This window comes from Camellia sinensis, chromosome 14 (assembly GCF_055761805.1).
Source record: "Camellia sinensis isolate YWXY chromosome 14, ASM5576180v1, whole genome shotgun sequence".
Classification (NCBI taxonomy): Eukaryota; Viridiplantae; Streptophyta; class Magnoliopsida; order Ericales; family Theaceae; genus Camellia; species Camellia sinensis.
The window spans coordinates 27,202,506-27,228,958 of record NC_138974.1 but is presented as its reverse complement, the minus strand read 5'-3'; the positions used below and the strand labels follow the sequence as shown (position 1 = coordinate 27,228,958).

General features: G+C 33.5%; 1 protein-coding gene across 1 annotated transcript; it reads left to right on the top strand.

Annotated features, from left to right (window-relative positions):
• The first annotated feature begins 6,120 nt into the window (after positions 1-6,120).
• Positions 6,121-13,780, top strand: LOC114263857 (serine--glyoxylate aminotransferase). The gene is made up of 6 exons (XM_028204438.2): positions 6,121-6,259; positions 9,657-9,870; positions 10,384-10,668; positions 11,497-11,863; positions 12,517-12,727; positions 13,474-13,780. Exons 2-6 carry the CDS (start codon positions 9,666-9,668, stop codon positions 13,609-13,611), a joined length of 1,206 nt encoding a protein of 401 aa, XP_028060239.2. The 5' UTR covers positions 6,121-6,259; positions 9,657-9,665; the 3' UTR covers positions 13,612-13,780.
• The last annotated feature ends 12,673 nt before the right edge of the window (positions 13,781-26,453 follow it).

Sequence of the window (26,453 nt, the reverse complement as noted above, 5' to 3'; positions counted from 1 at the left end):
TTGTTGAAACTTGTGAAAAGTTTACAAGTTGAAGTTAAACCGAGATCATGTCTAACACTTGTTGAAACTTGAGAAAAGTTTACAAGTTGAAGTTAAACCGAGATCATGTTTAACACTTGTTAAAACTTGAGAAAAGTTTACAAGTTAAACCGAGATCATGTTTAACACTTATTGAAACTTGAGAAAAGTTTACAAGTTGAAGTTAAACCGAGATCATGTTTAACACTTGTTGAAACTTGTGAAAAGTTTACAAGTTAAAGTTAAACTGAGATCATGTTTAAAACTTGTTGAAACTTGTGAAAAGTTTATAAGTTGAAGTTAAACCGAAATCATGTTTAACACTTGTTGAAATTTGTGAAAAATTTACAAGTTGAAGTTAAATTAAGGTTATGTCCAACACTTGTTGAAATTTGTGAAAAATTTACAAGTTAAAACCAAGGTAGTATTAAACTGAGTACTTATGTACTTGTCGATGTAAACCGTTGGTGGGTATAGCCGAAGTGTTTCATCCCGAGAAAATTACACAAATAAAGTGTGTATTGGAGATATGCAAAAAATTCTAAGTATGAAATCATGTAAGAGCAGTAAAAACAAGACAAATATGCAAGCAAAACAAAGAAGTTGTATTTATAAGAAGGCACATCGGCCATGTATTGTTTCAAAGAAAAACCAAAGTGCAAAGCACAAGAGCAAAAGAAAAAACATCGAAACTAAGACTCTTCTACGTCTTGAGGAGGTTGGGCCTGGAGTTCAGATGACTGCTGAGAAGACATCTCGGCCGCCTTTTCAGCTGCTAGCTCGGCGTCTATTTCTCGCAGGGTTTGATCCAGGCTTTTGTCGGCGATAGGTACGTCCAATGTCGCCTTCTCAGGAGCAGAATTTATGGGAACCTCCTCACCCTCCTCATCTTGAGTCAAGTCTAGGACTTGCTCATTTTGAGCAGGGGACTTGGCCCCAGCAGTTTCTTTTGACTTTCTCACCAAAGCCTCCTCCTCAGACTCAGAATCGTCGTCGGATTGGCTTAGAGTTGGGGGGGAATGGCAGAGGAAGGACGTCGGTGTTCCTGAGGGGGGAGTCATCGGGGATTTCAAGCTTTTTCAGCAAAGTCATCCAACCAAGGGTGAAACCCTTGTTGAATGTGGATCCAAAGTTGACGGATGCTCTATTGGGTCAAAAGTCGATCCTTGATCTGGCTGAGATGTGGAGGCAGCCCGAGGAGTTGTGGTGGAAGGAGGAGACAAACTCTCATTCTTCTTCTTTGGAACGTCGGGAAGAACAGACTTGTAAGTAGGAATGAAATTGAGTACCAAAGGGGCTCTTCTCTTGTGGACTGGCAGATCCAATAGTTTCTTCAAGTCTTTGCTGGGAAAGAAAGACTGACGGAAGCCCTTTGGCGGCTGAGAAAGAACTGCAAAAAGGAATAGCGCAGACATTAGATCAAAGTATTGGAGACTTTAAAAAACAAGTAAGTATAAACACTAGGCTCTTACCATTACCCTCTACAAAAACTGTTCGAGGAAGAGGGTAGAGGTGGAGGTCCTCGTCTGGAGTGAACTCCTAGTTCCCCGAGGTAATGAAGTAATCATCTCCAGCTCCCTCGTTGGAGTCTGGGAGGTCGGCCATGATTTTATACTCTGTGGACCTCGGCTTGAGGTAATAGATATAACCTTTCTCTTTCAGTGAAAGGCCGCACATAGTATAACAGTATTGGATGTCGGCTAAGGTAAGCTTAGCATTCTCTTGTCGGGCTAAGGCTATTATGCCATTAATGACTAAGTAGGAATTGATGGCGAGCTGCATCGGGTTCAACTTATAATAATGGAGGACTTCCCGAAAAAGGATGTTGAGTGGGAGCCTAAGACCACACTCAATAAAGGCCACAATAGGGAAAGACATATAATCAATTGTAGGCATAATGGAGTCATCCTCCCCAGCCAACCTCAGATGGACGTCAGCAGGGATGGAAAACTCTCGCCTAAAGTATTCTAATTTTGTCGGGGTGTCTATCCTATGTTTCCACATTCCCATGATATCGGCTTAATTGGAGGAGCTGGATTTCAGAAGGAATTGTTTTGGAGGGTTTTAGGGACCTCGGCTAAAAGCCTAAAAATACACAGAATCTGTGGGGAATCGTTTCAGTTTTTCCTAAGATTTGTGGGTTTAACAAACAAATCCCAAACCTAGATCTATGGAAACAAAGATTGAAGGCACAAAATCTAGAAAAGACACAGAAAACAGAAAACAAGAACGGGTTTCAGAATCAAGAAAAGTGATGAACTATCAAGAACACTATGACAGAGTGTGTGCAAGGGTACAAGGCCAAGAACAATGGCAAAAGTAAAACAAATGTGTCAGCAGTGTGTGAATTCTCAGGAAAGGTTTGGGCAAAAACAAAATCGCAAGGCAACCATGCTCAAATACATGAACAGATTAAACTAGTCAAAAACATAAGCAAGCTCGCAAAAATGGCAGAGAGTGAGGAAAAATGAAGAACTGAAATAAGGAGGAACAATGACTTACCAAAAAAAAGAAGCCGAAGAAAATTTTCACCGGGATTAAGCGATAGTCGGAAGCACGAAAATACGGCAGATACCTCGCCGGAGGAGAAAGACAAGTTGGTCGCAGAAAGCTTTGTGAAAGCAGCAATGGAGGATTTGGAAGAAAAAGCTAGAGAGAGAAAGAAAGCCTCAGAAATGAAGGAGAAGAATGAAAAGACGGGGGAAGGAAGGAAGTTTTGTTAAAAACACAAAAAGGCGGCAGAATGGAATTGATGAGCCTAGAATGACAGAATTGTCAGACAACGCATGTAGGCGCAAGACGACTTACAAGTGCGTACTGAGTACGATCCAGTAAAGGGAAAACGGGTGGCTAAAACGGTTGAGTTATTATGCTTGACAGCTCATACGCGTGAGGGAGCTCTTGGAATTCTTGTTCTTTGAAAACGATATGTCGGCCTTTGCAATGATCTTGGCTGCAAGATTTTAAGCCGACGTACTGGAATCAAGTACTGATATAGGTTCCATCACCTCAGAATGTCGAGGTAATAGAACCTAAGGGGCAGTTGTGGGGATATATTTTCTGAGTACCAACACGTGGCCAAGGTGACGTTGACGTGTCAGCCGGGGTGCCACGTGTCCTGTCCGTGACATTGAGGTTATCTCGGCTAAGCTGAGGTTACCTCCGAGGATATCGAAATTCAGGATAAGCGGATAAGGCACAAGAGTCCTAGAATGAGGAAGGACTTCAGCATGGATAAGGATAACACTCTTAGGGAGTTTATCTTTATCTCTTGGAGAGTCTAGGATAAGCACTGAGCAGAAGTCCATTGAAGCTAGGCTTCTATGGGGATTAGGTAAGTGTTGGCTATAAAAGAGAGGCACCCCCATGGGTCTAAGGTACGCAATTTATATTCTGAATAAGCATTATTGATTATCTTTGAGATAATTGACTTGATCGTCGGAGTGCCCCCGGGTGGACGAACCACCGTCGAAATCTTTTCTTTCTGTTGCAGGTCATTCAGGCGCTATCTATTCTGCCAGTGCTTTCCAGCTGAATACTTAGTTGGCAGTGTGGTCGAAAATTCACTCACACATTTTTTTACTTTGGTTAGGTCTTTTATAAAATCTGAGGCATATGTTAAACATCCTAAAAATCTTTCTAATTGTTTTTTATCCGTGATTTTATTTTCAAGAACATGACTTTGCATTTTTACTGATCTTACCTTGATTTCAAGTCCTAAAAATTCTATTTCCTTTTGTGCATATACGTATTTCTTTTCACCTAACACTATTCCATATTCTTCACATTTTTCTGTTATTATTTTAATATCTATTCTATGTTGTTCTATGGATCTAGAAAAAAGTAAAATATTATATATATATATATATACACAAGACAAATATTATTCAATTATTTAAAGATGTTATCCATTATTCGTTAAATATTTGAGGTGCATTTTTCAACTCAGATAGCATTACAAGCCATTTATAATGTCTTTGCCGTGCACTAAAAGCTTTTAGTAGGATATTGTCTTTATGCATTTTTATTTGCTAGTATCCACTTTTACAGCCCATTTTGGAGAACTAGGAGTTACCCTGTATTATGTTAAAAAAGACTTGCTTATTTGGAATAAAATAACCATCTTTTTAGTATTATCATTTATTTATTTTTTGTAATTTATTACCATTCTACCCTTTCCTCTTTTAATCTCAGCATGATTTCTAACCATAAATGTTGGACTACTATATAGACTTTTACTATCTCTAATTAATCGTTTTCGTTTGAGATCTTCTATCTCTTTTTTTGAATTCCTCTATATCATTATAAGTATATACCATTTGTTTTGCTCTAATTATTTTATTAGGGTCGATTAGGTCTAATTTAGCTATACTTTTATCTTTATGCCAAAATTTCAACGGATCTTCACTATATAAATTTTTGCATCTTTCTTGTTGCTCTTTTTGAATTTCTTCTTTAATACTAATTTCTTTAATACTTAGTGCAACTTCGCACCCGGTTAGAGATATTACCTCCTCACTACGCTTGCTACGTACAAAGTTAATATTGTGATGTGTAACAACCGCTTTTAATTTTAAGACTTCAATTGGTTTATTGTTATTTGTAAATATAACAGAGTGTAAATGTAACGCCCCAAAATAATTAGCATTTACCCATCTCATAACAGTGCTACAATTGATCAACAATCTCATAACTCCTATTCATTATATGTTTGATCATTACAAAAGATGACATATGAAATATACATTCACAGATCCTGGATTCTGAATCTATAGCATATGGTATGGATACAAGAGTAAAAAAGGAAGTAAAACCAAGTAATGAAATGCCGTAATGACTACAACTTTCTAAGACGTTCCTTGGTTACAACAAAATGAGTTTAAACTCAATACAAGTAAAATTTGGGGCTTAAACAAAAAAATAATTACATCAAGAAACCAAAAATGAAACCTTAAGCTCCAAGTCCTCCCAAGCTACGCCATTGGTGAAGGTATATCATCTACACCTAAAAATTGTTTTCTACATAGAGTGAGCTAAAGCCTCGTAGAGATATTCTATCAGTATATGAGTCTTAGCAAAATTATAAGGTGAATGCATATACCTGCCATTTGTCAAAAATTCATCGTTTTCCATTTCAAAATAATGCAATACCAGATGATATACGTTCATGAAAATAATCATTTTGTACAAAAAACAAGGTAGTGGATACAAAACATTGGGAATATCTAGGTACGTGTTTGCTAGTAGGCTATACAAGCACTATCAATGTCATTTTACCAGTACTAACCGGAAGGATCGACACCTAACCGCGTGGGTTTTTAGATTTATTTTTAACTAATGCCTTATTTGGAAACCCAATGGACAGGAGAGCGCTGTTTGGGCATGGCCAACCACATGCCCTGTTTTGATAATTCGAATCATTTATTTTGTCAAAAATTTTACGTATTTCGTTCACAAAAAAATTAGGTCGATTCGATAAGTGTAATTCGTTCAATTTTTTCTGTTTGTCACTAAAAAAATGTATTGTTAATTTTTAAAAACACAATTGTTGTCTATTTTTTTTTAGTGAAAAATTGAATAAATTACAATTATCGGATTGACCTAATTTTTTGTGTAGATGAAATACACGAAGTAACCGATAAATTGAATAGTTTGGATCATTAAAACGGAACTTGTGATGAGATTCATAGGACCAAACAGTGCCCTCTAGTCCAAAATCTAGACTGAAGATGATCATTCTAAAAAAAAATTAATTCATTTGGTATATTTATGACTTTTCTAAAAGTTTAAATTTACATTTTGGCGAGAAATGTGTATGATAAACGACACTAAGCTTCATTTTCTTAAAGCAAAATATACTTATAAAATCTATCTCCCACTTAAAGCACCAAACCAAATCTATGAAATTCTCAAAAAGAGTGGGTAGTTTGTAGAAATACACAAAAGAAGGTAAAGGGTATTTGAGCAAAGTTTCAAAGTTTAGGGATGTCACACATTTTTATTTTCCTTGGCCACGGGAATACCAGATGAAATGAAATTGGTTACACTTCTTATCTGCCACGTGGAGCCCAAGGTGGGACCGAGATGGAACGTAGGCTGTTATAAAATTGCAGATTGGTTTTAGCCCTTTAAAATTGTCATCTCATCTGCAAACTCTCATTTTCCATCTCTACCACAGAGGTGGGAAACTCAGCCACTCACTGCCTACTTACTTTGTGTACTTCTCCCACTTCCCACAAAGGTAAACAACTCACTCTTCTCAATCACCACAACTTATTGCTTTTTTTTTTAATTATATGTATATACATGTCTTATTGAGTTTGGAAACTTTTTTTTTTTTTTTTTTTTTTATATAGAAATGTTTGTTGTTTATTGTAATCAGAACTTGGGTAGTTCTTTTTCCTTCATGATTGTTTTATTTTGTTCTTGTTTTGCTTAAGCCTCTGTTTTCTTGTGAAAGATTTTTAAGTCACTTGATTTTCTGAATGAAATTTCTTTAATCTATTGGGTAATTTTAATTCATTGATCAAAATATACCAAAATGATAAATTTCTCCAAAATAACATATGGTTTAGAGAAAATGCAATAAATTTTATAATTTTGACATAATTATATTGTATAACATTTAGCCCATTTTCATCAAAAAATTATTAGTTATATAAATTAAAAAATGATATCATCTCATTTACATGAAAATGTTTATTTTACGTTGTTTATTTTTATATTTTTGCACTATCTGGATTATTTTCGATAGATTTAATTTTATTAAAAGAGAGATTGGTGTAATTATGTCAAAATTGTGGAGCTTACAGTATTTTTTCCAAATCTCAGGGGATGTTAGTGTAATTTACCCAATAATATACTAGGAGTAAGCAAACCATAATATTAAGGGTAAATTACATTGACCTCTCTTGAGATTTAAAGAAAATATAAACAGTCCTACAGTTTTGATAAAATTATAGTAACTCCCTTTTAGTATTGCTAAATAAATCAAAACTAATCCAGATGGTATGAAAACACTAGGATAAACAAGGAATGATATGTTTTCAGTGTAAAAAAAAATAGTAATCACCTTGCTTGTTTCCACTTTCAAAAAACACTTTTCAAAAAATTCTACTTTCTTATTTTCTGTGTGTTTTTTGTTTTTACTGAATTTTTTTAATATTTTAAGTAATTTTTTTACTTTTTAGACACACCTAATATAAATACACCTAAAAAGTAAAAAAATTGTAAAAAAAAATTCACTAAATACCAAATATACAAAAAAAAATACAAGAATTCAGTATATTTTTTTGTATTTTTATGTATTTATTAATTTTTTAAAATATTTTTTCACAAATTTTTTTACTTTTTAGATACATCTAAGTAAGGTGCATCTAAAAAAGTAAAAAAAAATGTTTAAAATTTAAAAAATATTCACTAAAAATAAAAAAACACGAAAATCAAAAAAGTCAATTTTTAAAAAACTTAATCCAGAAAATTCAAACCAAACACACTGAATATTATTATTTTTATTTATATAACTAACAAATTATTGATGAAAATGAGGCTAAACGTTATGTGGCTTAAAACTTTAAGAGAACTTAATGTAATTGTATCAAAACCGTAAGACTTGTTATATTTTCTCCAAATTTTAGAGGAGTTAAGTATAATTTACCCTAATGTTAAATTGGGGATTTGTATGTAAATTACAAATTTTGGTTGTTATTAGGTAGAATTGAATCTCAAGTTACAATTACCCCATAGAGAATTTTGGTATTTAGTGTTTTTGGGTTCAAGTTTGTACCTAATTACCATAGTATATCCTAGTTTTGTTGAAAAATACCATATACCCATTTTTTTGTACCTGCAAAATTGTCCGAAGGTTTTGATATAGATTTGAAGTTGGTGTAATGTGAGTTACACCCATAAAGAATGTTGTAGTTTTTTTGGATATTTTTCTGGATAATTTTTCTAGTTATGTCACTGTTAATTTTTCTAGTTTTTTTATTTTTTATTTTTTACCAATGCATTCATCTCCAAGAAAGTCACAAAAAATAAAAAAATAAAAAATAAAGTTCGTAGGATTTTGTAAATCTATTGCCGTTTCCCTAACTTTTATCTAGTTAAATCACTGTAAATAAAAGATGGCAATTATTTAAATATATTTCCACTTATTTACAGTGGACCCTCTCTAATAAACAATTATCTTGTGATAAGTAAATATAGTTAGTTAGTAGAATTATTAAAGGGTAATGCTAGGGACACCAAATTTTCTACCAAACAAATGACCAAATGTCACACCAAACAAATGACCAAATGTCTCACATGGGTGTGGAGTCCGTAATTTTGTCGGCCCCACACCCATGTGAGACATTTGGTCATTTATTTGGTAGAAAATTTGGGACCTCTAGCATTTTCCATTATTAAATATTAAGTTTTCCTATGATTTTCATTGACAAAGAAGTTTGCTCCTAGTTATACAATTTTCAGTGCAAAAATAGGACATGTGTGCATATTTTTTAAGGCAATGAATTTCATTCACAGACATATGTACTGTATCAAATCTTGGTGGCATGAAAGTTCCTATTAATCCCTCCTTTAATACTCATAAAATAATATTTATAAAAATTTTATACAATAGACATGCTTATTTATGTGTACTTTTCACTGTAATAATTTTTTAGTCATAGTTGTAAATTTTGGCAATATACCGCAATATATTGGTAACAAGAAGGGTAAAAGAAAACAATATTTAAAAATATTGGATATTGGAAAATAACTGGAAAACAAAGGGAAGTAACGGGAAAATAAACTATTCAAATATATATTAACAATTAAAATAAAATAAAATTTGATTTAATGGCTATTTATACTATATATTAAGCAAAAAGGATTTTTAACCTCAAGGCCTGTGGGAGTTTCAATATCCCAATCTGAATTTTCTAAATTTTTTATTTAAAAAAAAAACTCAGCATTTATTGATTTGGTCAAAATCTTTGATCAGTATTTATTAACTTTTTTCAATTCACATGTCTTTTCATATGCCTGCATTTATTGATTTGGTCAAAATTCCTGATCAACATTTAAAATCCCCCATACAAATAATTATAAATATAGGCCGTGCATAGTTATTGCAGTAGCATTTTTAATTTCTCTTATATACTATGATTAGTGATATGATTGTTAAATTATTTTTATAAAAAATCTTAAAAAATATTATTTATATATTAAAAAAAATTTAAAATAAATATAAATATGTATAATTATTCCGTGCATAGCACGGGTGGTGATAGGCTAGTATATATATAAATGGATGAATAAAGTCTGAAATTACAGCGATTGTGACAAAAAATAATGGCCGATGTAGTGAATTTTGGAGATTTTTTGTTTTCCGGATAAATACCTTAAAATATTACCTGTATTTCAATTGATAAAACCTTTGTTTCAGGACATCAATCGTAAGAGGGCCAACTGTGGATTTAGTAGAATTGCTATAAGAATGAATCTAAAATTTGAATTCCATTTGTTCATAGTTGGGTAAATCATACTGACTAGTTTTAGAACAATATTATTAATTAGATTGATTTCCTTAATGGGTTTTGGTAATTGAGGTTGTGGCACTGAAAACACCAGCAATTTGTTGACTTTCAATACAGAAGTGAAAGATGGACTATGTCTATGGACCTGGAAGGAACCATCTGTTTGTTCCTGGGCCGGTCAATATCCCGGAGCAGGTTATTCGTGCAATGAACAGGAACAATGAGGATTATCGCTCTCCTGCCATCCCAGCTATGACAAGAACCCTACTTGAGGATGTCAAGAAGATTTTCAAGACTACTAGTGGAACCCCGTTTCTGATTCCAACCACAGGTACCATACCACACCACTTTGATTTGGAGTTTCAGAATTTAATCTTTTCAAGTTGATGTGGAAATACTTAATTCCAGTACTATATAGTAGGATTTAGTATTAGCATTTGAACATCATTTTGATTTCTGGACATGCCATCAGTTTTTCATTAGAGGGCAGCTTTGAATTGCATTGCTACATGGCACAACATTGTGCATAAAAGAGCCATTTCTGACTAATTAGTATATATAGTTTAACATACTTTGTGTGTTAGTATTTACAGTAATAAAATCTTATTTTTTCCATTCTTTATTATCAGGGTATATCTGCAACTCCAAACATCAATTTCAATGACTCTTTCAAAGGATGAAACAAAGGCTTTTAATGCAATAGGAAATCACAATCTGATTCCTTTTTGGAGGAATATTATTATCTACGCATGTATTAAGACATCAGATGCCATGGTTTCGTTTAATAGCTTCATTGTTGTTTGTTTCTTCTGATTTGCAACGTAACGTTGCTGTTTTGGTACAGGTACTGGTGCATGGGAAAGTGCGCTCACAAACACACTTTCTCCGGGGGATAGGATTGTGTCTTTCCTAATTGGGCAATTCAGTTTGCTGTGGATTGATCAACAGCAACGTCTGAACTTCAATGTGGATGTCGTTGAAAGTGATTGGGGTCAAGGTGCCAATCTTGAAGTTTTGGCATCAAAGCTGGCAGCAGATTCTGCACATACTATCAAGGCCATTTGTATCGTGCACAATGAGACAGCTACTGGAGTTACCAACAACTTAGCTGCTGTAAGAAAAATTCTTGGTAAGAATTCATTTTACTCCACATTTTATGGTTTTCTATTGCTAAGTAGTATATCTCATAATCTTAATCATTAGTACTGAGTTTTAATCTACTGATGCGAGAGCATCCAATTGGTCCTGTAAAACTATGAAATTCACATTGGTTTTTCTATATTTATCTATTGATGTAAAAGCAATACACTTCTTTTGAGCGCTCTCCTATTATGCATCTTCATCTGCTATTTTCTTGATGTATTCTTTATGGAAAGACTATGATATTGAAGTTTTGATATGATTATCACTTTCATTTGGTTGCACTTTTTTTATAATCATGGATGGATGTTTTAGCCCCAATTTTGTTGGTCTTATCATATAGGCTTCAACACCATTTTGTTGTAAGTTGTAGTATATGGGCATGCATTAAAGTCTGTACTTGATATTACATTTGAGCTTCAAAATTGCACTAATACATTCCATAAACAAAAAGGAAAATAAGATACTAATAAATTTCAGTTTTCTATGTCTGCTGATATCTGCTTTTTTTTATCATTTTTGTAATTTATATATATAGATTGGTTAAACATAGCGAATAAAGTGAATTTTAAGCAAATCATAAGTCACAACACCCAAAAATCTGTCTTTAAGAACATCCTTGTTCGGGTTTACTTTTTTTTTTTTTTTTGACATGTCTAGTTTTTATGACAATTGTCTTTGATTTACCGATGCATATGTTGTCTCTGGCATGGAAACTGTATTTCCATTTTGTTAGTTAAATTCTTTCTAGGTGGCGTTAATTTTCTACCTCTGTGGATTAGTCAGATTGTACTAACTTTCATCACATGATTCTCAGATCACTATCAGCATCCGGCGCTCTTTCTTGTTGATGGAGTTTCCTCCATATGTGCACTTGATTTTCGAATGGATGAATGGGGAATAGATGTGGCTTTAACGGGCTCTCAGAAAGCTCTTTCTCTGCCCACTGGAATGGGGATTGTCTGTGCAAGCCCCAAAGCTCTTGAGGCCTCCAAAACTGCAAAATCTCTCAGAGTTTTCTTCGACTGGAAAGACTACTTGAAGTTCTATATGATGGGAACATTTTGGCCATACACTCCTTCCATCCAATTGTTATATGGACTTAGAACGGCACTCGATCTCATTTTTGAGGAAGGACTTGACAATGTGATTGCTAGGCATGGCCGCCTCGCTAAGGCAACAAGGCAAGTAATCCTTTTTGATTTTTTCATGTGATTTTTTAGGGTAAATTGCACTGACCTCCCTTGAGCTTTTGACAAAATGTAGTAACAGTAAGTTTCACAAGTTTGACATAATTAAATTGGATTCCTTTATTTGGCCTCTTTTCATCAGTAATTTTTGTTAGTCATATGGATGGAAAAATGATGTTATCTCTTTTATACTTAAATGTATAATTTACTTCGTTTATCATTTTGTTTCCCCACCATCTACATTGGTTCCGGTCCCTTTAGCACTACTGAAAAAGAGGTCAGTGTAATTACATCAAAACTATGGAATTTTTTGTATTTTCTCCAAACCTCTGGAGATTTACCCTTTTTTAATGAGTATGCGAACAAATTCTTGCTTTATTATATACTTAAAATAATTTCTTGTAATTTTGTAGTATTTACAATGGACATTTCTGTCATGACACAGGTTGTATTTTGTACTCATGACTTCCTCTGAGTTTATTCACGCTATTTTCCCCATTAGTTATTTAACTTTGTTTCAAGTCATCCCCATATCGAAAATATCAGTATTTACGCTTATAAACCTTCATGAAGTCATATTCCTTGATTTGTTGTTGTTGCTATGATTCTGAATGGTAAATTCAAAGTACTTTGAATTTGAAATGCAGGATTGCTGTGGAGGCATGGGGCTTGAAGAACTGCACTCAAAAAGAGGAATGGTACAGTGACACAGTCACTGCAGTGGTTGTTCCTCCATACATTGATAGTTCAGAAATTGTTAAAAGGGGATGGCAAAGATACAACTTAAGCTTAGGCCTCGGCCTAAATAAAGTGGCCGGAAAGGTTTTCAGAATAGGGCATCTTGGCAATCTAAATGAGGTATGCTTCATTTCTTATATCCCAAGTTGCTGATGACTTCATCTGCAAAAACAATTAAGATTGATATTAGATGATACTGAAACTTTGTAGTCTGTATATTTCCATGATGTCAACCTGTCTTTTTTCACCTTAAACATCATGAATTCTCAATCTGGTGGGTTTGGGGATTGCTTTTTAGTAGCTTTTTTGGTTTTTTTTTTTTTTAGAATCTAAAGAAGCTGATACGTTTGGGAAGTTGTTACAAATATTTGTTTTTTTATGAGTGGAAAAGTTCAGTGAGTTCTTTGCTTTTTTAGCCGATAACAAATAGGCTTTTACTTTTTGACTTATTTAGCCAAAACAATCAAAAGATACTTTTTTAACGTTACCCCAAACAAGGTCTGAAATTGTTCTTCAATTTTCACCAAAATTGTTGTTTTTCAATTTCCACCAAAATTGTTCTCACTTTCTCTCCAATGTTGCTTCATATCACTTGCTTCTAAACTATGTGCTATATGCTTAACTAGCATTCTCAAGTTATCCACATAAATCAATCCATCCTGATTCCTGAATCTATCCTTATGCTCAGTTAGGAAGCAATAGCTGCCCTTTTCACTGTATAGATAGATTTTGCAAAGTAGAAAACCGGCTCATACACAACATATGCTTAGATTGGGATTTGTTGCTTTAAAAGAGGTTGCTCTCGCTCCACTTCGTAGTTCATTGATTTACTTGTTTATGTATATATTTTTATCCACTTAATATAGTTGCAATTGCTGGGGTGTCTTGCGGGAGTGGAAATGGTACTTAAGGATGTGGGATACCCAGTGAAGCTTGGCAGCGGAGTTGGAGCAGCCTGTGCTTTCCTTCAAAACACCACCCCCTTGATTGCTTCGAGGATTTGATTCACAGGTCGTCCGTGCAATGTTACTACTTTTTTTTTACTTCAGGGCACTCTGTAAAAAGTACATGTATCTCATTTTCCCTGCTGGCACTCTTTGAGGCTTACTGAACCCTTTATATATCGTTGCTACCTGCTTTTTCCTGTATTTTAATCTCATATCCAATTATTTATTGCTGTTTTTCTTAGATTAAATTGAGTTTAACTTGGCCAACAAATACAGGAAAAATGTTATTTCGATACCTAATTCACATGCTAAAATGAACAACAATCATTACTACTACTATTTTTATTTATTTATTTTTCCATTTGTTGTTTTGTTTAGATGTCATTACATGCACTTTTCTTTACTCGTTGGATAAGAAAATTTTTGGAGAGCAAAATGTTAACAAAAGAAGAAAATATTCTTTTCTCTGGAGAATTATAGCCTTTGCCTTTGGCTTGGTCTTCACTTTCCCTGGCTAAGTACTTTAAATCTAGCATGCTTGTTGCCTCTGCCATTCCGATAGCCTGGGCAATTTTGGGTACGTTGGAGCTTTGGGGTAAACGTAAATCCTTTGATCATGTTTGTTTCACGAGTAGTAGTTATGAGACTATCAATCATTTAGAATTTTGTATCCTATCTCACATTTAGAATGTTCCTAAAAATTTGGTCGGTTTTGAACTTGTTTTTGGCTTCAATTTGTAACTTATTTTCTAACAAAAAGCCATACTTTAACTTCTTCCCAAAAAAAACTAGTTTTGAACTTCTATCTTGTAACTTTCTTCACAGCCTGCACACTATTCGGCTAGTAGTAGAAGGCAAATTCTCTTGCTCTGGTTGCGAGCTGCCTTTCTTGGGGCAAACCTATGGTTGCAACGCGTGTGATTTCTACATACACAAATTTTGTGCCAAGCTGCCATTAAAGCTCCAACACCCTCTTCACCCAGCACACCTTCTAGAACTCACCCCTGCTAGAGACTGAAAATGGTTACTTTGATTGCAATGTTTGCGAAAGTACTAGTCGTGGCTTTGCCTTTTTCTGCAGCAAGTGTAACTTCCAAGTTGATCTTCATTGCATGTTTTTAAAACCCACCATTAATCATCAAAATCACAACCACCCTCTCACTCTCCTACAACAGCAATCTATGAGTCACTCAGTGGTTGCACCGATTGTGGAAAGAGTTTCTCCGACACCCGTCATCTGTTGGGTGCAGTGTCGAATTAACTTCCATGTTCAATGTTTGTTTCCGAGCGTCATCAAAAGCACACATGTAGATCCCCTTTCCTTGTGGAGTTTCTTGATGAAGAAGTTTTGGATGAGTATAATTGCGATGCTTGTGAGGAAGAAAGAATTCCAAGTCAACCTGTTTATCAGTGCATGAAGGGATGTGCATATGTTGCTCACGTGGACTGTGCCTACTCCAATGTAGCTACACAGGATCCATTGGTTTTAACTAATTAATATTTATTTATAGAAAATGCTACAAATATATAATCCATTTTTCATTGTATTTTCTCACTCATTGCATTTTTTTTCTTTATTTATAGTGAGAGTTCTGAAACTTGCATAACATGTCCTTTGGTAAATTATTTTAATGTATTGTGTTGCTATTGTGGAATTTTTTGCAAATCTTTTTATAGGATTCTTATGAGTGCTGAAACTTTTTTATTTTTTTTTATTTTTAATGTAGAATTGTTGTGTTGCTATTGTGGAATTTGAAAAGTGTTAGATGCACATAGTCTTATCTCGCATAAATTATGATTTCTATGCAGAAGCATGAGAATAAGATGTCATATTAGTGGCAAATGATAGGGTCCGAAGAAATATTGTTGCATAAGGATAAGGGTACGACATGGCTACCCCAAACAAATCACTAAATCTATGCTACTTTTCATAGCATTTCTATTAATTTTATTTTTCAATTAAGCTATATATGTGTGACTCGGTTTGCTGCTTGGAGAACCTTTTCAATTTTCTCTTAATGGAGGATCGCAAAGTAGTGAAAGACATCATCTCAGAAGTAACATATTTTCATAAGATAGATCCAAACCAGAGCTTTGATGAGTTCACGAAAAATTTTGATTCTCCATCAACTAGCCCTCTAAATGAAGATGATTTTAAACTGTACTACTTGAGGAATAGCTTAGAGGTTGTCAAGATTGGTAACTACATGATCCCTAATGTTTGAAGCCTTGTTGACTGAGAGAGGAATTTGTGCTGAACAAATGGGCCGAGCAGAACCTAGTGTGGGCCTTGTTCTCGATCTAGCAACCACGCTACTAAGTCTTTAGATGTCGAGACTTGGCCAAGTGATGGGCTTGAGTCATGGGCCGAGGTAGGTGAAATGAGAGCATTATTCTTGGCCGAGGTAAAGATCGAGGTCGAGCTATATCGACGCCCCAAGGCCAAGCCCAGCTAAGGTTGAGAAGGTGATAAGACTCTTGACTGAGCTAAGAGTTCCTATCGAGAAGGGTTACAGAAGGCTTGACCAAGCTGCACGCCTGGCAAACTAGGCAAGGAAAGCTGTGCACGGCAGTCTGGCCAGAGCCAGTCCGGTCTTGAGTTAGCTCGATGGGTGTGTGCTATGTGGCCCAATTGGAATGCTGGGAGAAAAACCCGCCAGTAGTTCGCGTCCATACCGTTTGGATGTTTAGCTAATGTTGTTTAGCAGTATTGATGCATACACATGTAAGGCAAGGAGAGGATAGTACATCCACACGTCCAAGAAAGGATGAGCAAGGTAGTGTGCGCACAAGCTATCACTACAAGAAAAAGCGTTTTTGGCGACTAAAACTTCATTTTTCGTCGCTGAAAGTAGTAGAATTGGTGACTAAAATGGAATTAGTCGCCAAAATTGAACACTTTTGCCGACTAAAAGAGTTTAGTCGCCGAATACAGGGGTTTTAGCGACTAAAAGGCAGTTTAGTCGCCGAATGTAGGGGTTTTAGCGACTAAAGGTTGTTTAGTAGCCAAAAGTGACGGTTTTTGGTGACTAAAATAATTTAGTAGCCAAAAGTGATGGTTTTGGCGACTAAAAAACATTTTCATCTCCGATTATAGGTGTTTTGCCGACTAAAAACAGATTGGTCGCTGAAAATGAAGCTTTTTGGCTACAAAAAAAAAATAGTAGCTAAAAACAGTCAATTGGCAACTAAAATTCAGTTTAGTAGCCAAAAGGGAACGTTTTTGGTGACTAAAAACAGATTTAGTCGCCAAAACTGCTTATTTTTAATTTGAACTTATTTTTTTAGCGACAAAAAATTAATTAGTAGCCCAAAATAATAGAATTGGCGACTAAATAATGGATTTAGTCGCCAAAAGTGGCCTAAATTTTTTTTAATAAATAATTTATTTTTTACATAAATTATATTGAATAAAAATAATTATATTTATATATATAGTTTTGTATTAATACCAGTCAATGTAGTATATAAATAATACATATTGCATATATATTTATGTGATGTTGAAGTGGCATAGTGGAGGGAGTGTGTTGCTAAAGGTGTTGGCGGTTCGAAAGTGGGAGAGGTTGGCGGTTCGAATCTCAGAAAAAGCAAAGAAATTGGTTTTTTTTTTTTTTTTTCACGGAAGGACCTTTGGCGACGAAAATTTTAGTCGCCAAAAGTTTTTATTTTGGGCGACTAAATCGTTTAGTCGGCGATTCATGGACTATTGGCGACTAAAAGATTAGTTGCCAAATGTGTGATTTTAAAAAGTGTAAATCACTATTGGCGACTAAAAAGTTGGTCGCTAAAGAGCTATTTTTTGCCGACTAAAAATATTTTAGTCGCCAATACCTCTGGCGACCATATATACGCAACAAAAGGGGCGACTAAAAAAATTAGTCGCTGAAAGTAAAAACTCGACTTTCGGCGGAAGTTAGTCGCCAAAAATGCTTTTTCTTGTAGTGTATATAAGTCCTGTAACACCTCCATGAAAAAGGTCTGCAATTTTTTACACTGTGCTATCCTTACTCCTTTGTTTTATCTCTGAGGGTGCTAACTTGAATATCGGTAGGGTTTCCAGCAATACACCCACCAGGTAGCTCACCGTCGTCGTGTTTTCAGGCTACACGATGCTGTTTCAGAGCAACACAGCTTGGTTGCAAAGAGTATGGAAGTAAAGAATATTTACTCCCCGTACATTGACCAAATATGGAGATTTCAGTGCAAACTCAACAACGATGAGTCTGAAGGTGAAGACTTGGATGTGCAATACTGGATTCAAAGACTTGGATCAACTTGAAGTATTTAACTGGAGGGATTGGTTTTTATATGCTCAAAATGCAGGCTTTAAGGTTCAGTTTGCGTTGGATTATTTGAAGAAAATGTTGCGTGTTTTTTTTTCTGTGTATGGCAAATCAAAATCCATTGCTGATGAATAAGAAGAATGTCACGAAGAGATTGAAAAGCATCTGAGGGAGCTCTGGGATGGGGCTTCTGCTCTAAAAGATCATAAGGTGGGTGCAAATCTTATCAAAATGTGAGGAATGGTTGGCTGCCATGTTTGTGCCTGATTTAGAAGTTGTTTGGGATGAACGTGCACTTTTTGACTTTTTAGCTAAAAAAGTAGAGAAAAAATATGATTGTTTAGAATAACTTTTGACTTTTTACGAAAAAATGTGTATTAAAATATTGTATGAAATATCAAAATTACCTTCCTACCCTTATGACAGTGCACTGAGCACTTGTCACTTCCCCTCTCATAGTGTATTGAGCTACACTGGTGCATTGTTTGACTTTTTTTTTTTTTCTTAAACAATCATGAGTGAGCTGTGCATGTCAATGAAGGGCAAAAATGTCTTTTTGCCCTCTGAGTACTTAGCCCCATTTTCCCGCCTAAACATTGTGAATAGTATAATTTTTTTTTATTTTATTAGTGACTTTTTGACTTTTTATTTTTTTTAAATGATGCCAAACAAGCACTTAGTATGTATATTCGGTACCACAGATGTCATCTTTTGCTATTTGTAACTAGATGTTTATGAACTTCCTCTGTAAGCACTTCTAGTAGGAATTGTAATTTAGGTTCCAAATTAAATGTAACTTTGGACTTTATTATACGGAAAAGGGGAAATTACGTCCTCAAATTTTGAAAATAATTTTGAAACATTTTTACTTTTTTGAAAACAATTTTGTCCACTTTGGACTTAAAGCTTTGAAACAATTTCGAAAATGAAAGCAAGTGTTGGAAGCGTATACGGTTAGTTTAGGGGTATTTTTGGCCCAAATTCATTTCCAAAATAGTATATGACTATATAACTAGAAAATATTTTGACTTTTTTTTTTAATCGATAGGAGAGTAATAAAAAATATAATAGGTATTATAGTATACAACTCTAATAATGAGGAAAAAATAAACATCTCAATGATATCATTTGAATTTGCAACCTCAAATCCCACAAAAAAGTGTTTTATAACTATTAGGCCAAAAGCCTTGATTTGAGTTTTTCTTGAAACAAGTAAAATTTTATGGATGAAACTTCTCATCGGCCCACTATCTGGACTAGAGGGTTCAATTTAGGTTATAGAATAATGCTTGGGACCCCCTTTTGGGGGTCACCCCCTCATCCCCTTTGCCACGTGGCGGGTGGTGATTGGAGGAGTAGGAAAAAAAAGAAAAAGAAAAAAAAAATGTAACCAATGAGAGAGAGAGGGGGTCAAAGGGGATGGGAGGAAAAGGAGGGATGAATCATTGTTGATATGATTCAAACATGTAGTTACTCATATCTAATGTATCTGTTTGTTTGTTTTTTTCTTTCATAAATGAATTACTTAATGCTGTGTTTGGTTGGAGTTTTTGAGGTGGGATTTGGAAAAGGAATAAGAAATGTAATCCTATTTATGTTTGGTTATAATAAAAAATATATGGGAAAAGAAAGGGGGTGAGAAATAAATAAAGAAATATGATACCTTTTAGGACATCAATTCTATTTTATAACCAACACAACCAAACATAGTTCGGATTTGGAATTCTATTAATTCTTTCTCCTTTTCCTTTCATTTCCATTTCCCTTTCTATTTCCCTTCCCAAATCTCCCAACCAAACACAGCGTAAAAGACATGAAAAATTAAATGATTTGGATCAATGAAATAGACTCCAACACGCCTATAATAAACTAAACAAAACTAAACCCTACCGTCCAAATGATGGACCAGAGTGCAATATGTTTAATGATATTCCTTTCATTTAAGTGGGAATTACAGCAAAGTGAGATAGACACAACATATGGGTACAAGTCGTTCTGTGATGAGATGTAAGTAAAAAACTATTTACACCCTCCAGGTTTTTGTAAACAAAAATTTATGTTTCATTGGGATGTAATTTTCCGTCCATTTAAAATCGTAAAGCCAATTATTTTCAACATAATTTATAAATATGTTATTGTCATATCCTTTTAATAATTGATGCATAAAAGTTTGGAGGAACAATTACAACAAATAAATAAATAAATAAATAAATAAATAAATAAATAAATAAATAAATAAAAATAAAATCTTAGGATTTGAGTACAAAATAAATCTAGAATTTTTAATTTAAACCATTCATTTATTTTCATTAAACAAAACTGATGGAAAAAAATATTTTAGTCATTAAACTAAATGTAGATATATTTAAAATGTCTAAAAAATATTTTTTTTATTGAGTTTAATAACTAAAATATTTATTTTTCATTATTTTAGTTAACAAAAATAGATAAATGATTTAGATTGAAAACAAATACTATAAAAAATAAGGTTAAATTAACAAAATTAAAAAAAAAATCAAAGTTTATTTGGTTATAAGGCACAAATCGTGAAGGGTTATTTGTTTTTAGTTTTTTTTTTCTTCTTCTTAATATCATTTTCCTTTTATTTATTTATTTATATAATATTGGATTGGATGCAATATGAGCCGTAACTTGGTCTGGATAAGTTTTTTTTTAAGGGACATTTACACCTAAGTTTTAATTTATGAATTTATATCCCATTAAATCTTAATTAAGATTTTTTAAATTTTCAAGTCCCATTAAATTTTTAATAATTGGAATTACTCTTTAAACAATGATTGTTCATCATTTATGATTATTTATAAAGGAACATGATAATTTGACATTTATTTTAATTTTAAAAACTTTAAAATATCAACTTTTAAATTGAAAAAACTAAAAAAAAAAATATTATGTGCAAAAAATTGAAAAAACTGAATTATTTTTTGTGCAAAACTCAAAATTTTGTCTCTGCAAAGAAGTATGATGATGGAACGTTAATATGCAAAATTAGAAAAATAAAATAAAAAGCTTTAAAAATAAAAAAATTGATACTATTTTCAGTTTTAAAATTGAAAAAAAATTTGATAATATTCTCTGTTTTATTGGATAGTTGAATCAAATCAATAAGTAGAAGGGCAAAAACATTTAATCTCATGCTCTATTTTTTTCCATCAGCTAGTGAAACAATTATTTGGAACATTATTATGCAAAATTGATAATATTCTTAATTTTAAAAATTAGAAAAAACTAATCAGTGTGTTTGATTTTAATTTTTTGAATTCAGTTTTTTTTTTTTAATTTGAGATTTTTTTTGTGTTTTTTTTTTGTTTTTTTTTGTTTTTAGTAAATATTTTTAAAATTTTAAATATTTTTTTTTTTACTTTTTAGATACACCTTACTTAGATTTATCTAAATAATAAAATATTTGTGAAAAAATATTTTAAAAAATTAATAAATACACAAAAATACAAAAATATACAGAATTTTCATATATTTATTTTGTATTTTTAGTATTTAGTGAATTTTTTAAAGATTTTTTTAACAAATATTATACTTTTTAAGTGTATTTATGTTTTGTGTGTCTTAAAATTAAAAAAATTTCTTAGAATATTAAAAAAATTTAGTGAAAATAAAAAAATATGGAAAATGAAAAAGTATAATTTTTTTTAAATATGACTTATTAGTTCAAATTTTTTTAAATAAGACCTAGTTACTATAACATTTGTAAATAAGGTAATTAATTTTTTATTTTATTTTTTTATTATTACCCTTGTATTCTGTTTTTGACTACTTTACTAGAAAACGTATTGGCTATTTGTCAAAAGTTAAAAACCAAAACTAAAAGCGTTTACAAAAAAATAAGAAAGAAAAGAAAAATAATGTTAATTAGAAAGATAACTCAGTCATAAGTTCAATCTAAAAATTTTGTTAGGTTAAAGGGACAAAATAATTTAAAAGATCAAAATTATCCCTACCAATCTATCTATCTGTCTAATGGTCACCTATCCATCCATATGTGATCTATTATTTGTCTGAGTAATGTTAGAGGTCCCAAATAATCTACCAAATGTTTTACCAAATCTCTCACATGGGTGTGGGACCCACACAGTTTGTGTGGGTCCCACACCCATGTGAGACGTTTGGTAAAACATTTGGTAGATTATTTGGGGTCTCTAGCATTTTCCTTATTTGTCTATATGTGACTTCTATGTCTACTTGATATGTCTATCTGTTTATATTAATATCACCATCAGTCGTAGCCACTAGCCACCACTAGCAACTGTTCTGGTATTGTGATGGTCCGATAGTCACCACTAGCGACTGTTTTGGTATTGTGATGATCCGATAGTAGTTTGGCAGCCATCTAGCCACAGTGGGGCAAAACAATAAATCAAAGTAACAATTTGTCATTCTCATTAAATAATTTCATTAATTATATTCTTATTACTAAAAAAAAAGAAAGAAAGAAAAAATCAGTCTTTAAATCTAATGTCCCATACTTGTAAAAATAGACTTATCAAGTTATCACGAATAACCCCAATTATAAAAGGTGATAACCCCAATCATAAAAAGTGAGGATAAGTGATTCTTTAAATGGCTGAAACTTAATACTATCAAAATTGAGGGTATAAAAATCATTTCATCTTCCAACTCTTAAAGCCAAACATTATCACACTACAATCACTCTTTGAAAAATCACTTTAGATGATCACAAATCAATTATAAAAACTCATAAAAGGAAAACAAAATGATTAAAATAGTGTTTAAAGATCCATACACAATGGCAGAACCAGGAATTCAATGACGGGAGACACAAATTAATGACATTGATTTTTTTTTCCTCATAATAAATAACAATGAGATATTATTAAACTTAAATATTAATAGTCCATTTGGATAAATATGAATTTTAAATTAAAGGATTTGAGGTTAAATTTTATACAAATATTGGGGAATAACTATTTTAGGTATATTGGAAAATTAAAAAAGAAGATAAGTTGAGATAGAAATGATATATTTTAGTAGAGAAATTCTAAAATACACCGCAAAAAAAGTTTCTATCATATGCAGTAGTTTGTGGTCTTTAGTTATGACATATTGCAGTATTTGATATAATTTAATTATAATTTCATCATAATTTCTTATTATTGTTATATTGGTTATGACTGAAGAGGTCTTTGGTTATTCATCAAATAATAGTTAGTTATGACCTATTGTAGTTTTTATTTATTTATTTATTTATTTTATGATTGAAAATGTGTTGCTTGGTTATAATTTATATAGTAGTCATTTTAGTTATGAATATAAATAATTTGGTTATGACACTTTATAATATCAATATGACAAAGTCATAACTTGTATATGGTACATCTTTTTTGGAGATGTATAATAGAATGGCCTATTTTAGTAGGTTCTTTGTAATTAGAAGAAAATTTTATAATAGAGGGCACTATTACAATTTTAAGAAGAGATACATAATAATTTTATAGAAGCTATATATATATACACTAGTGTATGCCCGTACCTAAAAGTATGGTGTAAATAAAATAAGTAAACCAAAAGAGAAAAATAATATATATATATATATATATATATAGAGAGAGAGAGAGAGAGAGAGAGAGAGAGAGAGAGAGAGAGAGGGAGGAAAAAAAGGTGGATGAGTAGGAATTAAAAAAAATCTTAATCTTATGATGAATTTGGGAATTAATCTCAACCCTTGAAACAAAATGTATTTCTAAGACATTTTAACTTATTTTCAAAAACTCTCATACTTTATTATATGGGTAAATTACACTTACACCTATAGAGGTTTGGAATTAATACATATCATCCCCTGACGTTTAAGAAATTATATTGACCCCCTCTATCATTATAATTATTTAGACGAAATTAACGTTGCTATAAAAAAGACATTGAATTCATACATTTCCTGTTTTCTTGCGTTGCTTTACCTTTTTTTTTTTCCAATGTAATTTTTCTGTTTTTCTACTAAGAGTTGTTGCCTTTTGTATAAGTAGGGGGCTTATGAAATGAGAGTATTAACCACATGGATAAGAATGTAATTTCTATAACGTCAGGGGGTGGGATGTAATCAAACCAAATGTCAGGGGATGTCAATGGACATAAATGTGGAAATTATATTCATATATAAAAGTTTATACAAAAAATATCATAAAAATGTTGTGATGGTGATATTTTTGTAAATATAAATCATGTATAGGGGTGTTTTGTTTTAAAGTGAAAGGTCATTATTAAGTTATATCATTGTGTTTGAAAATTCTATATAAAATTTATATTTGTATATCATCAATCAATAAAAAATATTTTCAGGTAAAATTTAAGTATAAAAAGTTATAGAATGTAGTCATGATGATATGAAGAAGAAATGGTAAAAAAACAGCAAGATGGTCATTCAGAAAATTTTTAGGCATGACATCAATAGTTTAGGGGATAATATTTAACGAGATTACAAATCTCAGGGAGAAAAATGAAATTTTTAAATATGAGGGAGATCTGTATTAAATAGAAATCCCAAAAAGTGTTGGTGTAATATACTATATGATATAATTTCTATATAAGGGTACTAATATTTAGGGGTTGTCCCCCCACGCTCCATCCATAAACTAAATAGTTAAGCAACAGACCCCTACAGAAACCCAACCTCCACGACTCCCACTGATGTGGCAACTATTCCTGGGCATGTGAGTAAGAATTATAGTTGGACAAAGTGTGATACACGCACCTATGAGAAGAAAAAAACAAAAACAAAAACAAAAACAATTTCAGCAATCTCAGAACCACTTCCGGACTCCTCCCATTGCGTATGTTGCATCTGCTTCGACTCCTGATCTTGACTTGGCTTCCTTGACTGCTCAGATTAGTCAACTTCAGCATATATTGTCTACCTCCCAGACATCTCCATTTTTTTCCGTTGTTTCATCTCTTCATTCAGGTTTGCTTGGGTTTGCCTGTTTTGTTCTTCTTCCCCGCAAAGATAGGACCAAACTTAGTGCCCGGTCTGTCCTCTGTCTTTTTGGGTTACAGTCCTACTCAGAAAGGTTATCAGTGTTACGACCTGTTTCCCGTCGTCTTTATGTCTCCCGTCATATTGCCTTTCTTGAAGGTCTATCTTACTTCCAGCTTCCCCCTCTCACTGCTCCAGTTTCCAAAGAGGATTTGGTTCACATTGACCCATTTCCTTCTGAGGTCTTGTCTGATGAGTACATCTCCACTGTTCCCCCTGCGTTTGTTCCATCTTCTCCTTCTATACCTTTAGCTGCTTCTCCTCCTTCGGCTTCTTCTCCTCCTCCGTTGTTAGTTTATTCTCGTCGCAAGGCTCTTCTTCCACTGGTTGCCTCTGCCCTTGCTGCTGCTTCCTCTGCTTCTGACGACTCTGATCCTACTGCACACCGATATCCTTCTCGAACACGTCATCCTCCAAACAGGTTGGGTTGGTCTAATACCTATTTTTCTGCTTCCTATCACTCTTTTGTAGAACCTCAGTCTTACAAGGAGGCCTGTCAGGATCCTCATTGGGTTCAAGCTATGGATGATGAGTTGTCTGCTTTACAGAAAACTAGTACTTGGGAGTTTGTTCCTTTGCCTGCTAATAAGAACCTGGTTGGTTGCAAATGGGTCTAGAAAGTCAAGACTCATTCTAATGGTTCTTTTGAGCATTACAAAGCTCGTCTAGTTGCGAAAGGTTTCTCTCAAGAGTATGGCATTGATTATGAGAAGACATTTGCTCCTGTTGCCAAAATGGTTGTTGTCCGTACTTTGATCTCTGTCGTTGCTGTTCGTTCTTGGCCTCTTTATCAGATGGATGTTAAGAATGCTTTTCTTAATGGCCATCTCACTGAGGAGGTTTACATGCGTCCTCCCCCTGGCCTTCGCCATCCCTCTAGTCAGGTTTGTCGTCTTCGGCGTGCTCTGTATGGTCTAAAGCAGTCTCCTCGTGCTTGGTATGATTTCAGACTGCTGTTACCGAGCTCGGGTTTCATTTTTCTGCTTCCGACTCTGCTTTATTTCTGCGACATACATTGGCTGGTTTTGTTGCTCTCTTACTCTATGTGGATGATATGATCATCACTGGCTCGGACTCTTCTGCTATCTCTGAGGTCAAGCAGCATCTCTTCCGCACCTTCGAAATGAAGGATCTGGGTCCATTACGGTATTTTCTTGGTATTGAGGTTGCTTCTTCTCCCAAAGGCTATTTTCTGTCTCAGGCTAAGTATGCTAATGAAGTCATTCATCATGCTAGTCTTATTGATACTAAGGTTTCTGATACACCTATTGAGCTTAATGTGAAACTTAACTCTATTGATGGTGTCCCTTTGGATGATCCCACTTTATATCGCGAGCTTGTGGGTTGTTTAGTTTATTTGACTGTCACTCGCCCTAATCTTGCTTATGCTGTTCATGTGGTTAGTCAGTTCGTTTCTGCTCCTCGCTCTACCCATTGGGTTGCTTTGGTTCGTGTTCTTCGCTATCTCAGGGGTACCATCTTTCAGGGCTTATTGTTGTTCTCTACTTTCTCTTTGGACTTGGTGGCCTATGCTGACTCTGATTGGGCCGGTGATGTTACTGATCGTAAGTCTACATCTGGTTTCT